At 42.6% G+C, this 26212-nt stretch overlaps 1 protein-coding gene across 5 annotated transcripts in view; it reads right to left on the bottom strand.

The window, feature by feature from the left end:
• The window catches only part of LOC145353375 (rho GTPase-activating protein 6-like), a 554657-nt gene that overhangs the window by 106249 nt on the left and 422196 nt on the right, over window positions 1-26212 (bottom strand). For all 5 annotated transcript variants that reach the window (XM_080204082.1, XM_080204083.1, XM_080204087.1 and 2 more), the window contains exon 2: window positions 25746-25905. In XM_080204082.1, coding sequence (XP_080060208.1) covers window positions 25746-25905 — 160 coding nt within the window. The remainder of the gene's footprint in view (window positions 1-25745; window positions 25906-26212) is intronic.

Below are 26212 nucleotides of genomic sequence, written 5' to 3'. Positions count from 1 at the left end.
TACTGCGTGCAGTTCTGTTCGCCCTATTATAGAAAGGATATTATTAAACCAGAAAGAGTGCAGAAAAGATTTACTGGGAATGCTACCAGGAATTGATGGTTTGAGTTATACGGAGAGGTTGGATAGACTGGGACTTTTTTCTCTGGAGCTTAGGACGCTGAGGGGTGACTTTATAAAGATCTATACAATAATGAGGGGCATAAATAAGGTAGATGGTCAATATCTTTTCCCAAAGGTAGGGGGGTCTAAAACTAGAGGGCATAGATTTAAGGTGAGAGGGGAGAGATACAAAAGTGTCCAGAGGGACAATTTTTTCCACACAGAGGGCAGAGAGCATCTGGAACAAGCTGCCAGAGGTAGTACTAGAGGCGGGTATAATTTTATCTTTTAAAAGCATTTAGATAGTTACATGGATACGATGGGTATAGAGGGATATAGGCCAAATGCAGGCAATTGGGATTAGCTTAGGGGTTAAAAAAAAAAAGGGTGACATGGACAAGTTGGGCTGAGGGGCATTTTTCCATGCTATAAACCTCTATGACTCTGAGAATCCTGGCTCAAAAGACTGTAACTTTTACTCTTTGTTAAGAAACTGTGGATGAATGGAGTAACATGATGGTCAATTAGCTTTCGACAACAAAAGGCAACATTTATCAAAACATAAAAAGTTTGACTATAATACAATACTCCTTCACTCCCATTTATCTTTATAGATGTGTACAGATTCTTGGATAACACAGGTCACAAAAAATCTCATATGCTGTACTGTTCTCGATATACACAGTCCCTTTAAACTCATAGGCTGACTGGTTAGATACACTCCATTCTGAAACCAAGTGAACTTCCACAGATTTCTCCTCCAATCCACCTCAGATGACTCTTATACCATGAGCCAACCTATCTCACTGGACTCTGGCTTCCATAGAAGTATTTTCAAATTCCACACTGAAGGAAGCACACTTTAGAATCTCCTTTCAAACAATGTTTTCCCTCAGCTGTACCCAACAAGGATCCACTCCTACGTTTTACAACTCTCTTTTCAGTATTCCTTGGTCCCGAATGCTTAACACAAACTCTGATATCCAGCCACTAACTGTTTCACAATTGCTTCAGCTACATTTTCATGGGCTTTAGTAAAATATCACAAACTTAGGATCACTTCAGATATCCTTTCACTAGCCAACTCCTTCTCACCTCTGCCTTTAACTTCAGCGAATAGTGCCCTGTTCTAGATCCTCTACCTTCAGACTTCCTGGAAACGTCTTTTCCTCCTCTAGTTTTCATAACTAGCTGTTCTTCAGATTTCTGACATTCGCTTCCTTGCCTCTTGCTGCATTGTATGACTATTCATCTAGTAAAGCTGTGAGGGATGTTCCCTCTCTCCTTGCGAAGCTTCTTCTGCTCTGGCTTCCAGTTAAATCCTATAAGGTCTTTTCACTAAAAGTTGCCTCTGAATATTAAGTAATGGCTCATTCCTTCTCCAATCTTTACTTACATTACATATCGTAAACTCTCCCAGCAATGTAGTCACCTTTGTTTAACATAAATCTAACTGGAGTTTTAACCTTCCTTACACTGAAATAAAATCACTTAAATCAATACATTATTTCCAACAATACAAACACACCATTTAAATCTACTTCTGCCTTACAAGTCAGTGTAGGTGTTATAAAGAAAACATATGGGTGTATACAAGGCAGACCATGCATGAGTAATGACAGAAATGAGACCTCTACAAAAAAAAATGAAGTACGCGCTGGTTTCAAACAAGGAGTCATAACATTTCCTAACTCATCAAATAAACTGCAGTGAGGGAATTCAATTTTGGTGAAAAATTGGTGCAAGAGTGAAAAGAGGAGGAATTTGTCTCAAAGAAAGTATCCAAGTCCAAATGTGCCATGAGAACAGGGATCAGCTACTGGCCTGATCTTGGAGAAGCACAAATCAATAGTAATCCTTGAAAATAGAACGGTTACATCTAGACAGGCAAATGAAGGATTCCCATCTGGGCAAGGAATGTGCAAACTCCGCACAGACAGAAACCCATGCCTAGAATCAAACTTGATTCCTTGGTGCTGTGATGTAGCAATGCTAACCTCTACGCCACCATGCCAAACCTGTGCATTAAGGCCTCTCATATGGCAAAAAAAGCACTTAGCCTACTTATACCTGCAGAATCCCATGGAATCACACATCGACGTAAAACAAAACATTTATGAGGGGAGTGAGGGGCTGTGTTCTCTAACATGAACCTTCTGGAATGGAAAACTATATGCTGATGAGTCATTTTTTTGGTCAAGTTTAAGAATGCAAATCACTGCACTTGTGAAAAATTTATAATTCCCTGCTGAATTACTCTGGAAAGGAATACAGCTTGTTGACAGAAACATCAGGATTGCATTTAGCTAGTATTGAATTACTAACTTTTTAACAGAGGGCTGTGTTCTCTCTTTTAAATCACAGCAGGATATAGCACTTGATACGAACCTTCTGTCCTGATATGCATATTAACCGTTTCAATGGTACGATAGAGTTCCTCCATAAACAGTAAGTGAACCAACAGCCAAATAGCGAGTTCTCAATCTTTGGCACTGACAGAACAAGCACACCTCAGTCAACTTCAGTTGGAAATAGGAGACAGTGAACTACTTTGGGTCATTCTTGTACATCCCTAAGTATGATGAAAGCAGGAGAGGCCATACATTGCAGATGCACGAGTGTGGATTGTCTGCATACTTCCTTGTATTTGTTGTACAAATATAGGTGGAAGAAAACATTCACAAATTCTACCCTTCAATATTTATACATTGGCAGTTTGAAAAAAATCTGGGCATGAGAAGATATTGAAAACATACATCTTCAGTAAATTGAAAGAGGTCTTTAAACATTCAGAAACATCCCTTTCACAGTCAGAAAGACTTTCACCTTTTGAGAAACATACAGGAAATACACAACAGGTCAGCCAGTGTATTTATGGACAATGTGAAAAGCAGAACTCAAAACATGCTGGATTTGCAGCATTTATAATTGTTTTTTTTTGCTTCAGTTTGGACTCATTTGTTTTTACCAGTTCAAATTCAGAATTGAAAAAGAAAATCATTCACGTAAGTACACAAGTACCACTTGATTTATTACCTCTGCTTTTATCTTTGATGATGCTATGGTCTTCAACACCAAGTCCCTACCCATTCTTCACATCCCTAAAACATTTTCCTTGCCAGTACCTTCAAACTAGTTCAAGCCCACTCCTAATTCAGGCTTACAATTCTAGTGCCGTAGTGAAGTAGGACATAGCATTAAACTGAGGCCCCATCCGCCCTGTCAGACGGGTGGGCACCTGGAGGTTGGTGAGGGGGGAATGGGGATGGGGTGGACTTCATTGTAGTCAAACTTCTGCTTAATGTGGGCACACTAAATGAGACCAAGCGCTCAATGAATCTCTTTTGCATTTTACTGTTACTTAAAAATCAACAAAAAAAAAACTGGGACATGGTAGCCAATAAATAAAAAATGATGACAATGACAACCAGCTAAATCCAGGACAGGGCAGCTTATTTTTTCACTGCATAAAAATCAGAGGAAATAGCACAACAAATATTCAGCTATTTAGCTAAGTTCTGACTTTATTTTTGCCTTAACTGCTGCAAATGAGATGAGCCAACACATCTTTTATTAATGCTAAAGCAATATGGTCCAAGATGAGCAATTTCATTCTGGAATAATTTCAGAGCTCCATAACTCTGGTCTGCCTTCCTTTTTTAAAAAAAGTTACCAAATTTGCCCCTTCAACTTTGAATATCAGTTGGAGAAAAAGAGAATGAATAAATTTGCTGCATGAAGATATTATCCGGAATTTTACCACCTCGCCCACTTGAGGCTCATAAGATCCTGCCCGAGGCCAATAGAGAACGCCATTCTGCAGTACAATTCCAGCCCTTAGTTTTAACATTTGCTTTTAGGAATGTGGCTTGCTTGGACCCATATCACAAGCCTTCATAGCAGAGAGGGACACATTTGATTTCGATTGGACCAACTGAGCAAGATACAGGAGGGAACTTTGACTCAAGGAAATATACTTACTCTATTTTTTCGAAGAAGTCTGCTATATTCCTTCCATTACATATAACATTTGTTACTGCACCTGCAAGCTGCCACATTTACAGTTTGCCTCCCTGTTATGCTGTCCCATGTGATAAGTAAAGTTCATTAGAAATGTGACTAATTAATATTTTACGATATATTATGAATTCATAAACAAATACAATTTATCATTAGGCTTGAATTTCATACTCAGAGCAAAAATCCAAACAAATTGACTACTAAGGTGTTGTGGTGGACTACAGGAGGTCCAGACTAATGCTCAGGGAACATGTGTTCAAATCCCAGCTGGTGGGACCTAAATTCAAATAATAAATCTAAATAGTCTCAGTGATGGTGACCATGAAAACAATTATTGATTGTCAAAACCCATCCGATTCACAGATGTACTTTAGGACAGAAGAAAATTGGGACTCTGAGGAGTAGACAGGGCAGTGAGATTAGTTTGACGTTGATACAGGGCTATGGTGAGAGAATGGAACAGTGCGACTAGTACTGTGTTATGAAAAGTAAAGGGGGCAGTGGAATTAGTTTTAGACTAATATAGGGTCATGGGGAGAGAGAGCAGGATAGTGGGATTACTTTTAGATTGCTCTAGTAAAGAGATGACACAGATGATTTGAGTAGCTTTTTACCAAGATGTAAATATTTCTGGTTTTGTGAGAGCAGTTCCAGCACAGTTAACTTTTACTCAAAATAAATCAGAGTTTTTGAGGTCTTTTCCTAATACTGGTGACAAGTGCACAACCCACAGAACTTAAACCTCAAATAATGTTTAAAAAAATGACCACACTAGTTATCCGTACCATAGCTGTGAGTAACAGGTTATGACTAAGTTTACATTACTTACACGCTTGAAAAGTAATATGCCACAGACGATAAAACAAGGTCAAGCATGGAGAATTATTTATGACCACAACACTTATGGAAATTATACCACAAATGATGCTATGCTTTCAGTTAAGTATAAACAGATAAATCACAAATCCTTGAGCCACAAAAAACTAAAAGTGCCTTCACTGTTTTTGTACACCACAGTTTATGCTGAATAAGAGACATTATTAAAAAGTGTGAAATATGGAATATTAAAAAAAAACTGGAAATACTCAACAAGTCAGAAAAGTATTTGCAGAGACAGAAACAATGAACATTTCAGGTGGATAACCTTTTTTGTTGGAACTGGAAAAGGTGACCCACACATTTTAGGTAAAAATAAAAGGCAGGGAAATGGGAGAAGGGAGGAATAAAATGAGAGTCTCACAAAGGGTAGATGACAAGGGAGATTAAATGACAAATATACGTGCATGGAAAGCTGTTTTTGGAAGGGAAGAGGAACTGGTGGAGGAGTGGAACAGAGTGCTGCCGATTCAACAGGTTCTTCAGAATTCTGAAAGGTGAAGGGGAAGATGTGTCTGGTGGTGGAAGTGGCAGAGCATGATGCATTGCATGGGGAGGCTGGTGGGGTGAAAAGCATGGATAAGGGAAATCCAGTTCTGGGAGGGAGGGGAAAGGGGGGAAAATCACAAGTGTGGGAAAAAGGAACTGACACAGCCAAGGGCTTTGTTAGTTAGTTAGTTAGTGTGGAACAAAGAACAAAGAACAAAAACAGCCTGGGAAACAAGCCCTTCGGCCCAACGAGCCCGCGCTGCCATCTTAACACCACCAGTCCCCCCCCCCCACCCATGACCCTTGTCTAATGTTTTATGGCCATCCACATTGAGGGAAACTAATTTAGGGACAATTTATTACTGCCAATCAGCCTAACAGCACATCTTTGGGGTGTGGGAGGAAACCGGAGCACCCGGAGAAAACTCACGCAAGCACGGGGAGAATGCGCAAGGTGGAATCTTCGTTTGAAGGAAGACATACCAGAATGGAGTAGTATGGAAAATGGAATAGTTACTATATGGAGGTGAGACTGAAAGGTTGGTGGAATGAAAGAGAGTTCTTATGCAAATCTTATGCAAACAACCTACAACCTATATAATCTGGTCGTAGGTGGCCTCCATCGATGTGGTGGTACAATCCCCTTTAAAGAGGATAATCCCTGAGGGCCACATAATCGGGTTGGACATGTGCTTGCTGGGCTGGGGAGCGACCTCAGCTACAGCCAGGGAAGAGAAGAAAGTAGACGTGTGTTGCAGTTCTGTAGACCATTGTTTGTACATATATAAATACTGTTCGTAATAAATCTTTCATAACTTGAAGCAATAATGAGTCACTTTTGAAGTTACTACAATCGACAATGATGGATAAATCATCATCATAGTCACAAATGCTGAGTGACGTGCAGCATAGATAAAGCATTTTATATCTTTAAAGGTTTACAAAGCTACCACATTTACCTTCCTTGCCCATATTGGCCTTCAATCAATGAAGTATTTTAGTAGTAGCTTCATATTAATTCACAATACGCAACTTAAATTCTTCACCTCATTCAACACAGCCTAAATTATAAGCTTTGTTTATTTACATAAGAACATAAGAACATAAGAAATAGGAGCAGGAGTAGGCCATCTGGCCCTTCGAGCCTGCCCCGCCATTCAATAAGATCATGGCTGATCTGTCGTGGCTCAGTTCCACTTTCCCGCCCTCTCCCCATAACCCTTAATCCCCTCTCTTATCAAAAACCCATCAACCCGCTTCTTAAAAATATTTAGCGAGGCAGCCTCCACCACTTCAACGGGCAGAGAATTCCAGAGATTCACCACCCTTTGAGTGAAGAAGTTCCTCCTCAACTCCGTTCTGAACCGCCCCCCCTTTATCTTGAGGCTGTGCCCCCTAGTCCTACTGTCTTTTTTGAGCGGGAAGAGTCTTTCCACCTCTATCCTATCCATCCCATTCATCATCTTATACGTCTCAATGAGATCTCCCCTCATTCTTCTAAACTCTAACGAGTACAAGCCTAGTTTATTCAGCCTCTCCTCATAGCTCAACCCCCTCAACTCCGGTATCAGCCTAGTAAACCTCCTCTGCACTCCCTCCAGGGCCAAAATATCCTTGCGCAGGTGTGGCGCCCAAAACTGCACACAGTACTCCAGCTGCGGCCTCACCAATGCCCTATACAGCTGCAGCAAGACCTCCCTACTTTTATATTCAATCCCCCTCGCTATGAAGGCCAGCATCCCATTCGCCTTCCTGACCACCTGCTGCACTTGCAGGCTGGGTTTTTGCGACTCATGCACAAGGACCCCGAGGTCCCTCTGCACCGTCGCCTGCTGCAGTTTTTCGCCACGTAAGTAATAGTCCTTCCTACCATTCTTCCTACCAAAGTGGACCACCTCACACTTGCCAACATTAAATTCCATTTGCCATTTCCTGGCCCATTCGCCCAGCCTATCTAGATCCTTCTGCAGACTCTCCACACCCTCCGCACAATTTGCCTTTCCCCCAATCTTGGTGTCATCAGCAAATTTCGACACCCTACACTCGGTTCCCTCCTCCAGATCATCTATATAAATGGTAAATAGCTGAGGCCCCAGCACCGACCCCTGGGGCACCCCACTAGTCACCAACCGCCAATCCGAATAGCACCCATTGACCCCCACTCTCTGCCTCCTATTTGACAACCAATCCTCTATCCACGCTAACACCCTACCCCCAACTCCATGTCCCCTGACCTTCTGCAGTAACCTCTTGTGAGGTACCTTATCAAACGCCTTCTGAAAATCCAGAAAGACCACATCCACCGGCTCTCCTCTATCCACCGCCCTAGACACATCCTCATAGAACTCCAGTAAATTTGTAAATTTAGAAGAATTCAAGAGCACAGGTGCTTTGAAGACAAAGGCAATGATGCCAATGTTAGAGCGAGAGGAGAGGATGCATGATCCAAATTTGAGGAACTCAAATCTCAGAGGGTCGTAATGCAAGACAAGATTAGGAGAGAGAGAGAGAGATAGGAAGGGCTGAGGTCAGAAATTCAGCTCACGATCAAACAGGTTAGCAGTTTGCAACATTTCTGCCTCTGAGGCCCTTTGCCCAGGTCATAAAATTTTCATGGACCCCTAAATCACAAGTATTTTTTTCCAAAAAAAAAGTAGTTATACAAATTGAACACATGCTTATTGATATTTTTGTTTTACTCAATGTGAAACTTATTTTAGGACCGCAAAACCAATTCTCAATTTTTGCAGCAGCATTCAAAGATAATGTCACATGGCTTCCAATTAAAGCATTGCTTTTTAAAGTCTCCAACTCTACAAATGCTAAAACTGCAGTGGTATTTCATGTCACCATGTGATATAGACAGTCCTGGGTTTAAATAAATGGCACCATCATTAGCCAATATCTTAACCTCCCTTCATAATGGCCAATTGGTTGCATGACTCTCTGTCTAGTTGAACTGGTGTTGGAGCATGAGCATCTTTAACATTATTTAACACTTCTTCATGTAGTCCAGACATTTTGAAAACACTTCACAGATTGATTTATCTTTGGAATTCACTGGCATTCTTGGTAGCAAACTCACTCAGACAAATGTAGTATTTCTTCTGGATTAGAAATTTATAGTAATTTATAGATGTAAGTTATATTTAAAAAATACACATTCTCTGGTTATTTTTGGCAGATCTCTCAAGACCATCTCATGGATCCCTTGAGGGTTGAGAATCATTAGAATAGGTTACAGTAAGCAAAAAATGTGAAAATCAAAGTTAAATATTGTGCAGGGCAGCCTGGACAAACAAATATCTGAGTCGAGCAAAAATGCAGATTCACACTTGCTTTTCCATACTTATTCAATTTCCAAAATCTGGTTGGCCATCAGGGCAAGACATAAATCAGGAACAAGTCAATCTGACTTGCTGTCATAAAGTTCTGGACAACAAATCATCCAAGAGAATTATATCATAGTCTGAGTGTTGCTTGAACACACTCTCGCAGCCAAAGATCAGTGCACTACACTGAATAGAAGGGGGGGGGAAGAAAAGGACTAAACTGCCTCAGTGTGAACTAAAATTCAAAATAACAGTCGTAGAGGCATTGTGTTTTGGAAAAATATCAACACAGAATTTCTGAATTTAATCCTCCGATTTAAAAATAAATGTGAATCATTTTTTCCTCAAACCAATGCAAGATAGTTCAAAACAACCAGAGGGACAATTTGTTGAGGTTTTAAAACAATGTCTTAATATCTTCCATAGATTCACACAGCCTTATTCTACCTCCTCTGTGAAAGAACCATAACCGTCCAATCTAAAAGGCCTTCTATCATTATCTTTCAGAATATACTTCGAACTCATTACAGGTCTACAGCAACCCTGAATTGTAACCATAATCAAGACTTTTATTTATGATTGAACATATCAAACTGCAACGTTTTCAGTACAATTGCCAGTCAGTTAAATAATGATGTTGGAAGGGGCCAGCTTTCTGCCTTGAGCTGGGCTCAGGCAAAGATCTCTCGAGAACAGCTAGGCCTGAGGCACACTCCAAAACTGGGCCTTTAGCCTCACTTATATCAGACTAGTGGCAGCACGGTGGCACAGTAGTTAGCACTGCTGCCTAACAGTGTTAGGGACCCAGGTTCAATTCCCGGCTTGGGTCACTGTTTGTGTGGAATCTTTACATTTTCCACATGTCTGCGTGGGTTTCCTCCAGGTGCTCTGGTTTCCTCCCACAGACCAACAAAAAAAAAAGGTGCTGGTTAGGTGCATTGGCCATGCTAAATTCTCCCTCTTTGTAGAGATTATTTCCTCGAGTGGATATAGCTGTTACTAGGGGGCATGACTATAAGGTTCGTAGTGGGAGATATAGGAGGGATGTCCGACGTAGATTCTTCACTCAGAGTGGTTAGGGTGTGGAATCGACTGCTGTGATAATGGAATCGGACACTTTAGGAACTTTCAAGCGGTTATTGGATAGACACATGGAGCACACCAGAATGAAAGGCAGCGGGACAGCTTGATCTTGGGTTCGGACATAGCTCGGCACAACATTGAGAGTCAAAGGGCCTGTACTGTGTACTGTTCTATGTTCTATATGTTCTCAGTGTACTCGAACAGACGCAAGAGTGTGGTAACTAAGGGATTTTCACAGTAATTTCATTGCAATGTCACTGTAAATCTACTTGTGACACTAATAAATACATTTTAAAACATTTCCAGCCTTGACCTTCAGAGAAGATTATTATGGGAGTGAACAAAACTTGGCAGAGACAAGTGAACAAAAGCTGAGAGACATAGCACATATTCAGTTGACAGCCCACTGCAGTACAACGAGAGTGCTACACTGTTGGACGTGCTGCCTTTCAGATAGGATGTTAAGCCATTTGCCCTCAGTAGAATGTTAAAAAGGTCCCATGGTAATATATCAAGGAATAACAAGAATCCTTCCTGTGCCCTGACCAAAGTTCACTGCTTAACCAATATCCTTAAAACAGATTAGCAATTGTCATTTATCTCACTGCTGTTTGAGGTGTCTTCCTGTGTGCAGTCTAACATTTCACTAGTACTTCATAGGGTGTCCTAAGGCTTTACAGAGGACATGAAAGGTGCTAGAGAAATTCCAATCTGCCCTTTATGTCACCACAAAGACAGTGAATAAGTTTAATTTTCTATTTTATTTGCGTGACCTACAAAAAGAAGGGATTTAAACAAATAGTAATTAGCAGATGATACACAGCCACAATTGAATCCCTTGATAATCATGTGCAATGTGGAGAGGAACTCACTGAGCAAACCACTTTATCATTTATGTCACAACAGCCATATCCAATTAAACAAAAACACCCAAAAAAGGACAAGCAGCTCTGTGGTTGTGAGATAGAGTCGGAAAGAGAGAAAAGAGAAAAAAAAAACAAAAGAGAATGCGAGTTCTGAACTTCCATCTTCTCACGAAGATGCAGGTAATAACTGAGTGATTAGTGACCATGATTTGGAGATGCCGGCATTGGACTGGGGTAAACACAGTAAGAAGTCTGGTGTTGTGAGATTTCTTACTGATTGGTGACCACAGCTTTGAACAACAGCAAACTATTAGAATAACTCTATTACAAACAAAGGGCTAGGTAGGATGCGCTACCGAATTCTACAGCTCCATGACTAAATTTGCCTGGGAAACCTGCTCCGAGTCATGGAATTCATGCTCCTTGTCCCAAATGACCAATTGGGTCCTTCAAGGGGCTTGCTACAATATTTCTCCCCACTTAAGCCCCTTGCTATAACATACAATAAAAACTTCAACTACTGACAAGGTAATGTCAATAATAAATACAATTCATTAAAAGCTCAGTCTATCCGAGGACTCGCTTTACCTCTGGGACTGATGTAGCTCAACAGGTTGTGTCTCCTTAGTAGAGGTAATCTCAGCTGAATTCTCAGAAACCGGACTCTCTTCTGGCACGGGTGCATCAGTGCACATTACTTCTTCAGTTCACACCGGAACAGTACTTGGCCCTTCTTCAGATGTCTCATCTCTTCAGTTCCTTAACATGATTGGCAGATACAATCAGAATAGACTGCCCCAATCGTTCTCAAAGTGACTCCTGTCTCCTCAAACGATCCACATGCTTTTCTTGGATTTTGTCCTGTACCTCCACCTCATATAATAGATATGAGGCCCATTCTGGCTGCCGCAACACCTGGGGCTCTACTCAGTGCACTTCCAAAATTTTTGACAAGCACTGGATCATCTACTTTGAATGTCCTCTCACCCCTTGATGCATTGTGATTCTTAGTTTGACCACTTTGCCTCAACTCCACCATCCCTGCCAAATTTGGAAATACTAGGTCCAACCTCGTTCTTAACCAATAACCCATCATCAACTCAGAAGTTACTCCAGTGGTCATGTGTGGCATGGCTCTGAAAGAGGAAATGCACCAATTTTGTTTCTAGAGATGCTGATGGTTATTTTTTCATGGCTGCCTTAAAGGTCTGAATGCCTTCTTCACCACTCTGTCCACCTGTGACTCCACTTCCAAAGGAGCTATGAACCTGTACCCCTAGATCTCTATATTCTGTAACTCTCCCCAACACCCTACCATTAATTAAGTCCTGCCGTTTCAATCAAAATGCATCATCTCACGTTTAAGAACATAAGAACATAAGAAATAGGAGCAGGAGTAAGCCATCTATCCCTTCGAGCCTGCCCCGCCATTCAATAAGATCATGGCTGATCTGTCGTGGCTCAGTTCCACATTCCCACCCTCTCTCCATAACCCTTAATCCCCTTGCCTATCAAAAGCCTATCAACCCACGTCTTAAAAATATTGAGTGAGGCAGCCTCCACTTCAACGGGCAGAGAATTCCAGAGATTCACCACCTTTTGAGTGAAGAAGTTCCTCCTCAACTCCGTTCTAAACCGCTCCCCCTTTATCCTGAGGCTGTGCCCTCTAGTCCTACTGTCCTTTCTGAGCAGGAAGAGCCTCTCCACCTCTATCCTATCCATTCCATTCAACATCTTATACGTCTCAATGAGATCTCCCCTCATTCTTCTAAACTCTAACGAGTACAAGCCTAGTTTATTCAGCCTCTCCTCATAGTTCAACCCCCTCAACTCCGGTATCAGCCTAGTAAACCTCCTCTGCACTCCCTCCAAGGCCAAAATATCCTTGCGTAAGTGCGGCGACCAAAACTGCACACAGTACTCCAGCTGCCGCCTCACCAGTGCCCTATACAGCTGTAGCAAGGCATCCCTACTTTTATATTCAATCCCCCTCGCTATGAAGGCCAGCATCCCATTCAGCTTCTTGACCACCTGCTGCACCTGCAGGCTGTGTTTTTGCGACTCATGCACAAGGACCCCGAGGTCCCTCTGCACCGTCGCATGCTGCAGTTTTCGCCACGTAAGTAATAGTCCTTCCTACCATTATTCCTACCAAAGTGGACAACCTCACATTTGCCAACATTAAATTCCATTTGCCAGTTCCTGGCCCATTCGCCCAGCCTATCTAGATCCTTCTGCAGACTCTCCACACCCTCCGCACAATTTGCCTTTCCACCAATCTTGGTGTCATCAGCAAATTTCGACATCATACACTCGGTTCCCACCTCCAGATCATCTATATAAATGGTGAATAGCTGAGGCCACAGCACCGACCCCTGGGGCACTCCACTAGTCACCAACCGCCAATCCGAATAGCACCCATTAACCCCCACTCTCTGCCTCCGATTTGACAGTAAAAAGTCTGACAACACCAGGTTTTAGTCCAACCTATTTATTTGATAATATACTCACTAGCTTTCGGGGTTACCCCCTTCGTCAGGTGAATTCACCTGACGAAGGGGGTAACCCCGAAAGCTAGTGAGTATATTATCAAATAAATAGGTTGGACTAAAACCTGGTGTTGTCAGACTTTTTACTGTGTTTACGCCAGTCCAACGCCGGCATACCCACATCATGACTCCTATTTGACAGCCAATCCTCTATCCACGCTAACACCTTACCCCCAACTCCATGCCCCCTGACCTTCTGCAATAACCTCTTGTGAGGCACCTTGTCAAACGCCTTCTGAAAATCAAGAAAGACCACATCCACCGGCTCTCCTCTATCCACCGCCCTAGACACGTCCTCATAGAACTCCGATAAATTCGTCAGACACGACTTCCCCTTAACGAAACCGTGCTGCGTCTGCTCTACCAAACAATTCTCCTCAAGATGCCTCGCTATTTTCATTTATCTAAATAAAATTCTATCTGCCATTTGTCAGTCCACTGCCCTAATTGATCAAGATCTCCCTGCGATCTGTGATAATCTTCTTTACTGTCCACTATGCCACCAATCTTGGTGTCATCTGCAAACTTACTAACCATGTCTCCTATATTCTCATACAAATCATTAGTATAAATGACAAACATTGAACTCAGCACCAATCTGTGAGGCACACAGCTGGTCATGGGCAGCTAGTTTCAAAAACAACCCCCTACAACCACTGTCTGGCTTCTGTCATCAAGCCAATTTTATATCCATTTAGCTACCTCACCCTGGATCCCATAAGTTTTAACCTTATGCAACAACCTACCATGCGGTACCTTTGCTAAAGTCCATGTAGACAACATCAACTGCACTGCCCTCATCCACCTTCTTGGTTACCACTTCAAAAAGCTCAATTAAATTTGTGAGACATGATTTTCCACTCAAAACCATGCTGACTGTTCCTAAACAGTCCTTGCGTCTCTAAATGCCTGCAGAGCCTGTAACTCAAAATATCTTCCAACAACTTACCCACCACAGATGAGAGGCTCACTGGCCTGTAGTTCCCTGCAGCCCTTCTTAAACAAAAGCACAACATTTGCCACCCTCCAATCTTCAGGCACTTGTGACTATCGATGATTCAAATATCTGCTAGGGAACCTGCAATTTCCTTCCTAGCCTCCCACAGTGTTCTGGGGTACTCTTCATCAGGTCCCAGGGATTTATCTACCTTGATGCATTTTAAGACTTCCAGCACCTCCTTCTGTGTAATATGTACACTCCTCAAGACATTACTATTTATTTCCCCAAGTTCCCTAACTTCCATGCTTTTTTCAATTGTAAATAACATACCAGTGAAAATTTCTGATGCCAAAGATGATGGCTAGGCCATCCTTCTCCTTTTGTGAACATTGTACTCTGCATCAGTCAGGGTCTTTGCAATACGGCCAATGGGTCTTTCTGTCCCATCATTCATTCTAATGTGACAAAACAAAATCAACTCCATATGGAGATGCAAGGCAAGTGAGTATTATTTATTTAGAAGGATCAAAATAAACTAATAAACAAACATGTTGATTGAAGGGCTTGTTTCTCTTGCTTGAACCTTTCCTTCTGCAATATTTTCCATCATCATTTCTGGCAGTTTTAAATAAATAGTCTACGCAGGAGCGCTGGCATTATTGATAATTTGGGAATGAACCATATATAGTAATTTACCATTCTGAGAAAAGATTTTAGCTCTGATGTATTCCTTGGGGATGGTGTTTCCTTAATAGCCCTTACATTGGATGTAACCATCATGCATCCACTCTATAACCTAGATGTTATAACTAGATAAGTCACATTTGCTTGAAAATGCACTTGTCTCTCTTTAACCGTACTGGAATCTTTTTAGAACTTCCTCTAGGTTGGATAAATGCTCCTCCTCTGTGGCTCCTTCTATCACATGGAGATGCCTGCATTGGACTGTGGGGTAAACACAGTAAGAAGTCTCACAACACCAGGTTTATTTGGTAGCAAAAACCATTAGCTTTCAGAGCACTTGCTGCACCTTCATCAGATGAGTGGGAGTTCAGTTACAAACAGGGCATATAAAGACACAAACTCAATTTACAAAATAACGGTTGGAATGCGAGTCTTTACAGGTAGTCAAGTCTTAAAAAGGTACAGACTATGTGAATAGAGACAGGGTTAAGCACAGGCTGTATTCGTGTCCACATTGTTGTCCAACAAGGGGCATACACGCGGTGGGTGGTGCGAGGGCTGCTCTTGGATGTTGCTTCAAGAGTTGCCTAGTGCTTCACGTCGCTAGTGTACGCTTAAACTGGATCAGCTGACGGGCAACATGACAGCTCAGTGACTATCACCGTTTGCTGTGCAGATACATGGATTTGGGCCAGTGTCTGTGGGAGTTTGCACATTCTCCCTGTGCTTGCATGGGTTTTCTCCGGGTGCTCTGGTTTCCTCCCACACCCCAAAAATGTGCTCTTAGGCTGATTGGTGTTAACAAATTGTCCCTAAATTAGGCGTCCCTCTATCTGGTTATAATTCCTTTATTGCGGAGTCCAATAGGCGTAGACAAAGGTCAAAGGTAGAAGAGGACACTCACAATGTTAAAATGGTGGCGTGGGCTTGTTGGGCCGAAGGGCCTGTTGTCTGTGCTGTGTTGTTCTTTGTTCTTTGTATTGTCTCCAGCTGGGACAGTTAATGACGTTTTGCAAGCCTAGGCAAGTCGTGGGGGTTACAGATAGTGTGACATGAATCCAAGAACCCAATTGAGGCCATCCTCATGTGTGCAGAACTTGGCTATCAGTCTCTGCACTGTTGTGTGTCATGAAGGCCGCCTTGGAGAATGCTTACCGGAAGATCAGAAGCTGAATGCCCATGACTACTGAAGTGTTCCTCAGCAAGAAGAGAACACTCTTGCCTGGTGATTGTCCAACGGTGTTCATTCATCCGTTGCCTTGTATCTGCATGGTCTCCCCAATGTACCATACCTCGGGACATCCTTCCCTGTAGCGTATCAGGTAGACAACGTTGGTCGAGTTGCAAGAGTATGTACTGTGTACCTGGTGGATGGTGTTCTCGTGAGATGGTGGCATCCGTGTCGATGATCCGGCATGTCTTGCAGAGTTTGCTGTGGCGGGGTTGTGTGGTGTTCTCCTGGAGGTTGGGTAGTTTGCTGCGGACAATGGTCTGCTTGAGGTTGTGCAGTTGTTTGAAGGCAAGAAGTGGGGATGTGGGGATGGCCTTGGTGAGATGTTCATCTTCATCAAATGACATGTTGAAGGCTCCTGAGAAGATGTCATAGCTTCTCCGCTCCGGGGAAGTACTGGACATTAAAGGGTACTCTATCCATCATGTCCACTGTTTGTCTTCTAAGGATGTCGGTGCGTTTTTTCGCTATGGCGCATCGGAACCGTCGATTAATGAGTCGAGCACCATATCCTGTTATTGCGGGCATCTTTCAGCATCTGGAGACGTCTGTTGTGATCCTCCTCATCTGAGCAGATCCTGTGCATACGGGGGGCCTGTCCAAAGGGGATAGTTTCTTTAATGTGTTTAGGGTGGAAGCTGGAGAAGTAGAGCATCGTGAGGTTATCCGTGGGCTTGCGGTACAGTGAAGTGCTCAAGTGACCACCCTTGATGGAGATACGTGTGTCCAAGAATAAAACCCATTCTGGAGAGTAGTCCATGGTGATTCTGATGGTGGGATGGAACTTGTTGATGTCATCATACAGTTGCTTCAGTGTTTGTTCACCATGAGTCCAAAAGAAGAAAATGTCATTGATGTATCTAGTGTATAGCATCGGTTGAAGGTCCTATGTGGTGAAGTCTCGTTTGAATCTGTGCATGAAGATGTTGGCATATTGAGGTGCAAATTTGGTCTCCATGGCTGTTCCGTGTGTCTGGATAAAGAACTGTTTTCTGAGTTACCTTCCACAGTGTGCTCTGGAGCTGGATCCTACTCTGGTGCTGATCCTACTTACACTGGGCATGCCCTGCTTATTCCTGATGCGCGCTTTACCTGTTTTACCATGGGCAAAATATACATTTTCTTTAAAGGGAACTTCTCCTCAGGAGTGAATCCCCAGATCTGTAGCAGTCTTCACTACTCCTGGGCTATTGACTGAATCTCTTATTATATCAAAAATGGTCTACAAAGGACGAGCCGTGGATGTTGTCTACGTGGATTTCAGTAAGGCGTTTGACAAAGTCCCTCGTGGTAGGTGGGTGGAAAAGGTTAAGGCTCATGGGATACAAGGCCAGGTGTCTAGATGGATTAAGAACTGGCTTGGTAATAGGAGACAGACAGTAGTAGTGGAAGGGTCCTTTTCTAGCTGGAGGTCTGTTACTAGTGGTGTGCCGCAGGGCTCAGTACTGGGACCTTTGTTATTTGTAATATACATAAATGACTTGGAAGACGGAGTAAGTGGTGTGATCAGCAAGTTTGCAGATGATTCGAAGATGGCTGGACTTGCTGATAGTGAGGAGAAGTGTCAGGCAATATAGCAGGATATAGATAGGCTGGTATACTGGGCAGAGAAATGGCGGATGGAATTTAATCCAGATAAACGTGAGGTGATACATTTCAGAAGAAAGAATGTAGGGGAGAGTTACACGATAAATGGTAGGCCTATTAAGAGTATAGAAACGCAGAGGGACCTGGGGGTGCAAGTACACAAGTCCTTGAAGGTGGCAGTACAGGTGGAGAAGGTGACAAAGAAGGCCTATGGTATGCTTGCCTTTATAGGGAGGGGTATAGAATGTAAAAGTTGGCGTCTAAATGTTGCAGTTGTACAGAACGTTGGTTTGCCTGCATTTGGAGTACCGCGTCCAGTTCTGGTCGCCTTACTACTGGAAGGACATGGAGATCCTGGAGAGAGTGCAAAGGAGGTTTACCAGGATGTTGCCTGGTATGGAAGCCTGAGCTACAAGGAACGATTGGGCAAACTGGTAGACAAAGGTCATGGGTAGAGGAGGGCACTCAATGTTAAAATGGCGGCACAGGCTCATTGAGCCGAAGGGCCTGTTTCCCGTACTGTGTTGTTTTTTGTATCACCGCATTCGCTCCTTTCTGCATTCCTCTGCTCATTAAACCCAGTGGCCTCAACCATGGCTAGCAGCTTCCTTCCAGACCTGATGGACCTCACCGCCCTGTACACTTTGAAGCTCTGGAGCACCTTTTCCTGCACTTTCCATAGCTAGAGCAACTTCCAACACTTTCTTCAGGGTTACCTCAGATATCTTCTGCATCACAGTGTTTATTCACCCCACACACTTGACGATCTATTAACATGTTGTTATGGGCATATCCACAGTGCTCTACTAGTTGCCTTAATCTGGTCACAAAGGCTGCTATCGTTATTTTTGGGGAGGTGGAGGGGGTTTTATATTTGAATTGAATATATAGCTTTGCATAATTACAGTGGCTTCAGATGGCAATGCCCTTTCACAAGATCCATTAACTCTATAAAGAGTATATCATGGGCATCTGGAGATGCCAAATTCCTGACTAAATTATAAGTTTGGGTTCCACAAGCTTCAAGTAGTATGGCCTCCACCTCTCTCCACCCCCCACCCCCCGAAGTTAAGTTTCCGCAGTGATTCAAAAGTGCTTCCAATGATCCTCATCATCAATAAAATATCTGAATGATTGGCAACCACCAGGTTTGAACAACAACAACTATTTAGTAGAATAACTATACTTACATAGATGTGCTACTGACTTCTACAGCTCCAAGATTGATTCTGCCTAGGAAAGCCCATACGCAGGGGTGGCATGGTAGCACAGTGGTTAGCACTGCTACTTCACAGCTCCAGGGACCTGGGTTCAATTCCCAGCTCGGGTCACTGTTTGTGTGAAGTTTGCACATTCTCCTTGTGTCTGCGTGGGTTTCCTTTGGGTGCTCCAGTTTCCTCCCACAGTCCAAAGATATGCAGGTTAGGTTAATTGACCATGCTAAAATTGCCCCTTAGTGTTCCAAGATGCTTAGGTTAGAGGGATTAGCGGGTAATAATATGTGGGGATATGGGCAGTGGGGCCTGGGTGGGATTGTGGTCAGTGCAGACCTGATGGGCCGAAGGGCCTCTTTCTGCACTGTGGGGTTCTATGGTTCAGGCCTGGGGTTCCCAATCTTCAGCCCAACTGGTTGATCAAGTCACATGACCTTTCAAAACTTCGTTCCTACAAGCGTGCTACTGCATGGCGCTACTGATTTCACTCTTGAATGTTCTTGCTCTAATTTCATTTTGCTCTGTTGTTTCTCAGTCTAGTGTATTTGCAACAAGGGTCATTGGAGTCTTTTCCCCTGACTATACTGGTCAGTCACTCATCAACAAATATGCAATTTTTCCGTTTATTGCACTGAGGTAAACATTTCACTTCAAATATAACTATAATGGTCTAAATATTGTTTATAAATTGCTTTCTAAACACACTGGTGAAGTACCTTAGAACATATTACATTAAAGGTGCTATGTTAATATAAGTTGCTGTCATAGGCCACTACTAAGCACCTCATTAACCCTTTCTCCATTGCTGTTCACATCATGTGAAGTTACACAGTGAAGCAACACTTAAGCAAATTTCTGTCTCCAACTGTAACTTCTCAAAATTCATTCGTTCACGAGATGTGGGCATTGCTGGCTAGATCAGCATTTATTGCCTATCCCTAATTACCCTCAAGAAGGTGGTGAGCTGGCTTCTAGAATCACTGCAATCCCTGTGATACTGGTACATCTACTGTGCTATTATGGAGGGAGTTCCAGGACTCTGACCCAAGACAGCGAAGGAGCAGTGATATATTTCCAAGTCAGGATATGATTGATTTGGAGAGAACCTTCCAGATGGTGATATTCCCAGCCTTGCTGCTTTTATTAAATAATATTTACCAAGAACTAGAATTTCTCATTTATTTAAGGGAATAAATTTATTTCACCACAAGGCTATATAAAGTGAAAATATTCTCATGAATCAAATGACACAAGGATGGTACACCAGGCTAAAGGTATCGTGGTGCATGGCACTGAGTTTCACAAAGGAGAAGACAAAATGCACATGCCAACTGCGAGCACTAAAAATCCAAAATTCAGATTAATGAAAATAAGTAAGTGGAATAAAAGTACAGTGGGACATGTGTGTGGCTGCAGTTTAGTGAATGGCAAGTTCAACATTCAATTACTTTTATTGTAGAGATGAAAATAAATAATGGGTTTATGAGTCATTGAATTAATAAAAGAGCCTTGAAGGCATGGGATTCATCTTCTCACCTCGACACTTCTTTGCAAAGGGAAGAATTTTAACATGCTACAGTATTTCTGCTGGGAGACTAAAGGTGTCAGGTTTGAATCCCACTCCAGATCACCCCAATAACGTCCGGTTCTGAATTCTGAGTTGATATTACATTGAATTGGATTAGGGCATGGGTGGTGCCTCCATCAGCAGATGGGTGTAAGTGCCCATAAAACTCTCCTGCTGTATAGGCTATCCACACAGTTGGTTAGTTTAAAGATGGTTACATTACATTCACTTTGTGGCTAACCAGACTGTGAATCGATTTGCAATTCTTTCAACAACGTCAGTGTTCTCTAGAGAAACAGCATGAGTACAAAATCATGACATCAACATTTACAGTGCAAAGACAAGATAAAGCTAGCGCATCATCACGTCTTGTCGCATACCTTCATAAGAAATGGCAACCCACGAGCAGGCAGATGGTCACTTAAATTGGAAGTATCAAATATGACTACTTTAACTATTTTACATGTAACCTCAGGAGAGACGAGGGTGAGTTAATATCAAAATAAAACCTTCACCAAATTCTGATAACTAAAGATAAATTGCACTGAAACATTAATCTGCACTTTCCCTATCATTTGCTGATCACATGCATTTGCAACATTTTCAATTCACCAGATTGTTTGTGATCTTAGAAATCTATTACACCCTACCCCGATTATAAATAAGACCCCTTTTGAAATTCATGCTGGATGTTGACCACATTAACATGGATAGAACATAGAACATTACAGCGTAGTACAGGCCCTTCGGTCCTCGATGTTGCGCCAACCAGTGGAACCAATCTAATGACCCTCTAACCTAAACTATTCCAATGTTATCCATATGCCTATCCACTGACCATTTGAACACCCTTAAAGTTAGTGAATCCACAACTGCTGCAGGCAGGGCATTCCACGACCTTACTACCCTCGGAGTAAAGAACCTACCTCTGACATCTGTCCTATAATTACCACCCCTTAATTTAAAGCTATGTCCCCTCATGTTAGCAATCACCATCCGAGGAAAAAGGCTCTCACTGTCCACTCTATCTAACCCTCTGATTATCTTGCATGCCTCAATTGGGTCACCTCTTAACCTTCTCTCTAACAAAAATAACCACAAGTCCCTCAGCCTTTCCTCATAAGACCTTCCCACCATACCAGGCAACATCCTGGTAAACCTCCTCTGCACCCTTTCCAATGCCTCCACATCCTTCTTATAAATGCGGCGACCAGAACTGTACGCAATACTCCAAGTGCGGCCACACCAGAGTTTTGTACAGTTGCAACATGACCTCATGACTCCAAAATTCAATCCCTCTACCAATAAAAGCTAACACACCATACGCCTTCTTAACAACCTTATCAACCTGGGTGCCAACTTTCAGGGATCTATGCACATGTACACCGAGATCTCTCTGCTCATCGACACTACCAAGAGTCCTTCCATTAGCCCTACATTCTGTAATCCTGTTACTCTTACCAAAGTGAATCATCTCACACGTTTCCGCATTAAACTCCATTTGCCACCTCTCAGCCCAGCTCTGCAGCTTATCTATGTCCCTCTGCAAACAGTAACATCCATCCTCACTGTCCACAACTCCTCCGACTTTGGTGTCATCAGCAAATTTACTAACCCATCCTTCTACACCCTCATCTAGGTAATTTATAAAAATGACAAACAGCAGTGGCCCTAAAACAGATCCGAGGTACACCACTTGTAACTGAACTCCAGGTTGAATATTTCCCATCAACTACCACCCTGTGTCTTCCATCAGCTAGCCAATTCCTGAACCAAACTTCTAAATCACCCTCAATCCCGTGCATCTGCATTTTCTGCAGTAGCCTACCATGAGGAACCTTATCAAACGCTTTGCTAAAATTCATATACACCACGTCAATGCCTTACCCTTATCCGCCTCTTTGGTCACCTTTTCAAAAAGCTCGATAAGGTTTGTGAGGCACAACCTACCCTTCACAAAACCATGCTGACTGTCCCTAATCAATTTATTTATCTCTAGTACGGTACAGCCTTCCCATCGTTTCCAATAAGTGATAAAATGGTTCACTGAAACTTTCAAAATGTTGAGGGATTTTGCTATAAGAAAAGTACAAACTGTCTACACTGGCAGGAGGGTTAATAACCAGGGACATATTTTTAAGATGGTCAGCAAAAGAACCTGAGGAAAGACAAGAAGAGTTTTGTTTTACATAATGAAATGAAATGTACTGCCTGAAAAAAAAAAGGTGCTAATAAATCTGATGGTATCTTTCAAAAGATAATATGATAAATATTTAAAAAGAAAATACTTTCAGGGCTAAGTGGGAAGAGCAGGGAGCATATGTCCAATGAATAGCCTTTTCAAAGAGACAGCACCATATCAAGGTACTGAATGGCCTCCTCCTGTGCAATTCTATGAATGATTCCAAATGCCAATGAGGCTGAACCAGCGACTGGCAGAGTTGAACTCTGATACTTGGCCGGAACGGCTAGACCTGACTTCGTAGCATATTGTGCTGGAATTGAAAATTGGCTGCTTCATTCTTTTTGGGTTCTGCTGAACTGCATGTGTGTGGATATTGAAGCGAGGATAGGGTTCTTTTTGGCTGTGATACTCGCTACTACCTGCCAACTTTCATTGTCTTCATGCAGGAGAATGGCTGCTCAGGCAGGGACTGGAATATTTCTATCATCAGTGAAATTCATCCACCAGTTAAAATCATCACCCTTACAGGGACAGAAATAATAATGGTAGAGCAACTGCTTAAATAGGGATGGGAGCGAATAATACTTAAATCTGTACTTAAACAATAAATTTATGCAGTGGTCTTGTATTTATTTTATTTATTAGTATAACAAGTTGGCTTGCATTAACATTGCAATGAAGCTACTGTGAAAATCCCCTAGTTGCCATACTCAGGCATCTGTTTGGATACATCGAGAGAGAATTTAGTGTGGTCAATGCACCTAACCAGCATGTCTTTCGAAGTGTAGGAGGAAACTGGAGCACTCGGAGGAATCCCACGCAGACAGGGAAAGAACATGTAGACTCAGCATTATGGCTAGTCCAGTTCAATTTCAGGTCAAGGGTAACCCCCAAAATTCAGCAAAGTAATGTGACTGAATGTCAAGGGTTAATAGTAAGATTCTCTCATTAGAGATCATCATTATCAGACATTGGTGTGGCATAAATGTTACTTGTCACTTGTCAGTTCGAGCCTCGATGCTGCCCAGGTCTTGCTGCATCCCTTGACATTCAGTCACATTACTTTTGCTGAATCCTGGGGGGTTACCCTTGACCTGAAATTGAACTGGCCTAGCCATACAAATACTGTGGCTACAAGTGCAGGTCAGAGGCTGGGAATCCTGCAGTGACTAACTCACCACCTGACTTTCCAAAGGCTGTCCACCATCTACTAGGCACAAATCAGGAGTGTGATGGAATAACCTTCATTTACCTGGATGAGTTGCTGCATTTGGACATGGACTGTTTCAGTATCTGGGAAGTTGTGAATAGAACTACAATCATCAGTGAACATCCCTACTTCTGATGGAAAGATGGTCATTGATGAACCAGCTAAAGCTGGTTGGGCTTATGTCACCACCCTGAGAACTTCTTCAGTGGTGTCATGGAATTGAGATAATTGACATAACCATCTTTCTTTGAGCCAGGTGTCACTAACTAGTAAAGAATTTTCCCCTAGTTCCTGTTTTGCTAGGGCTCCTAAATGGCACGCTTGGTCAAATGCTGCCTGATGTCAAGGGTAGTCACTCGAGTACTTCACCTCTGGAATTCAGCTCTTTTGTCCTAATTTGAACCAAGAGTTCCCGGCTTGGGTCACTGCGTGCAGCTTGCACATTCTCCTCGTGTTCACATGGGTTTCCTCCGGGTGCTCCGGTTTCTTCCCACAGTCCAAAGATGTGCAGGTTAGGTTGATTGGCCAGGCTAAAATTGCCCCTTATTGTTCTGACATGTGTAGGTTAGAGGGATTAGTGGATAAATATATAGGGATATGGGGGTAGGGAATGAGTGGGATTGTGATCTGGGCAGACTCGATGGGCCAAATGGCCTCTTTCTGCATTGTAGGGTCTCTATGATTTCTAAGAGTGTAGCCTGGTCAGGCAGTAATTAACTTGGTTAGATTTGTCCTGCTTTTTGTCCACATTGATGGATAGAAGATACCACTATGGGCAAATGCATCCATAGCAGGTAGTTTGGAGAGGATGAGGTCAAGTACGTTTTCCCTTCTGGTTTTTCCTCACCACCTGTCACAGTCCCAGTCTAACAGCTATGCCCTTTAGGGCTTGATCATCTTTGTGTATAGTGGTGCTACTGAGTTATTCTTGGTGATGGACATCACCAAAGCACATTCTGTGCCCTTGCCACCCTCAGTGCTTCCTCCAACTGGTATTCAACATGAAGATATACTAGCTTGTCAGCTGAGAAGGGGGCAAAGAGTGACGCAGTACGTGGTAATCAGCAGGAGGCTTCCCTGCTCATGTTTGGCCTTATGCCACAGACTTGAGACTTCATAGGATCCAGACTCCCAGGGCAATTCCCTCCCGGCTGTAACACTGCTGCCACCTCTGATGAGTCTGTCCTGCTGGTGAGTCGGACATTCCCAAGGATGGTGATGTGGAGTTTGGGATATTATCTTTAAGATATGAATCCATGGGTTATGACTGTGTCAGGCTGTTTCTGGACTATTTGGTCTGGGCAATAGCTTGCCTAATTTCCATACAAGCCCCCCAAATGTTAGTAAGGAGGATTTTGCAAGATTGACAGGGCTGAGTTTGCTGTGGTTGCTTCTGGTGCCTAGGTTGATCATCTTGTTTCATTCGTTAGACGTTTTAATGATCTGATGCAACTGAGTGGCCATTTCAGAGGGCATTTAAGAGTCAACCACGTTCTAGAATCACATATAGGCCAGACCAGGTAAGGATGGCAGATTATCTCCCCTAGAGAATACAAATGAACCAGATGGGTTTTTAATGACAATTGACAATGGTTTTATGGTCATCATTAGACTTTTAGATTCCAAATTTTTAGTTAATTTTAATTTCACCATTTGCTTGGAGTCTATGGAATACTCCAGTGACAATACTGCTACACCACTGGAGAGGTTAGGGAACTTGGGATAAACACCTCAATTCACATGTTTGTTAATTAAGCAACAGCCAATTAAAAAAAATAAGAGTAGCAATCTTTATCTGATTCTCAGGTCTTACCTTTTGGAATTGTCACTTGGCAGCCCAAGTCATAGTCCTGCTGCAATCGATAAAAAGCCACTTCCTGAAGCCGCACTCTCTCCAATTCTGATAGACTTTGAATCGGGACTGGTTTCAATCGAACACTGCGGCCAGACATGCTGTTCCACGTAAAGTCACCCTGTTGTTAGAAAAGAATTGTTAACAAAAAAATCACATAAAAAGAAAAGAACAGTGCACAGCAAAGCACATCATCCTCTTCTATCACCAATTAACCAGGATTTTCAGTAAATTTTGAGAATTGGGTTTGCTCAACTCAATGACGTTATTTTTGTGCAGCATGTTCATGGCAGGTACTTGAACTGACATGAGACAATGGTCAGGGCTAGCAACATACCATACCTTAATAAACGCCTCCCAATATCTTTTGGAAATGTCTATAATTATAGCCAACATTCTTGTCCATCCGCATACAGAAGAAACAATAC

This window comes from Carcharhinus amblyrhynchos, chromosome 15 (assembly GCF_965287045.1).
Source record: "Carcharhinus amblyrhynchos chromosome 15, sCarAmb.v2.hapA, whole genome shotgun sequence".
In the NCBI taxonomy this organism is placed as follows: Eukaryota; Metazoa; Chordata; class Chondrichthyes; order Carcharhiniformes; family Carcharhinidae; genus Carcharhinus; species Carcharhinus amblyrhynchos.
Note: the sequence above shows the minus strand (reverse complement) of the source record. Positions and strands in the feature narration are given on the sequence as shown.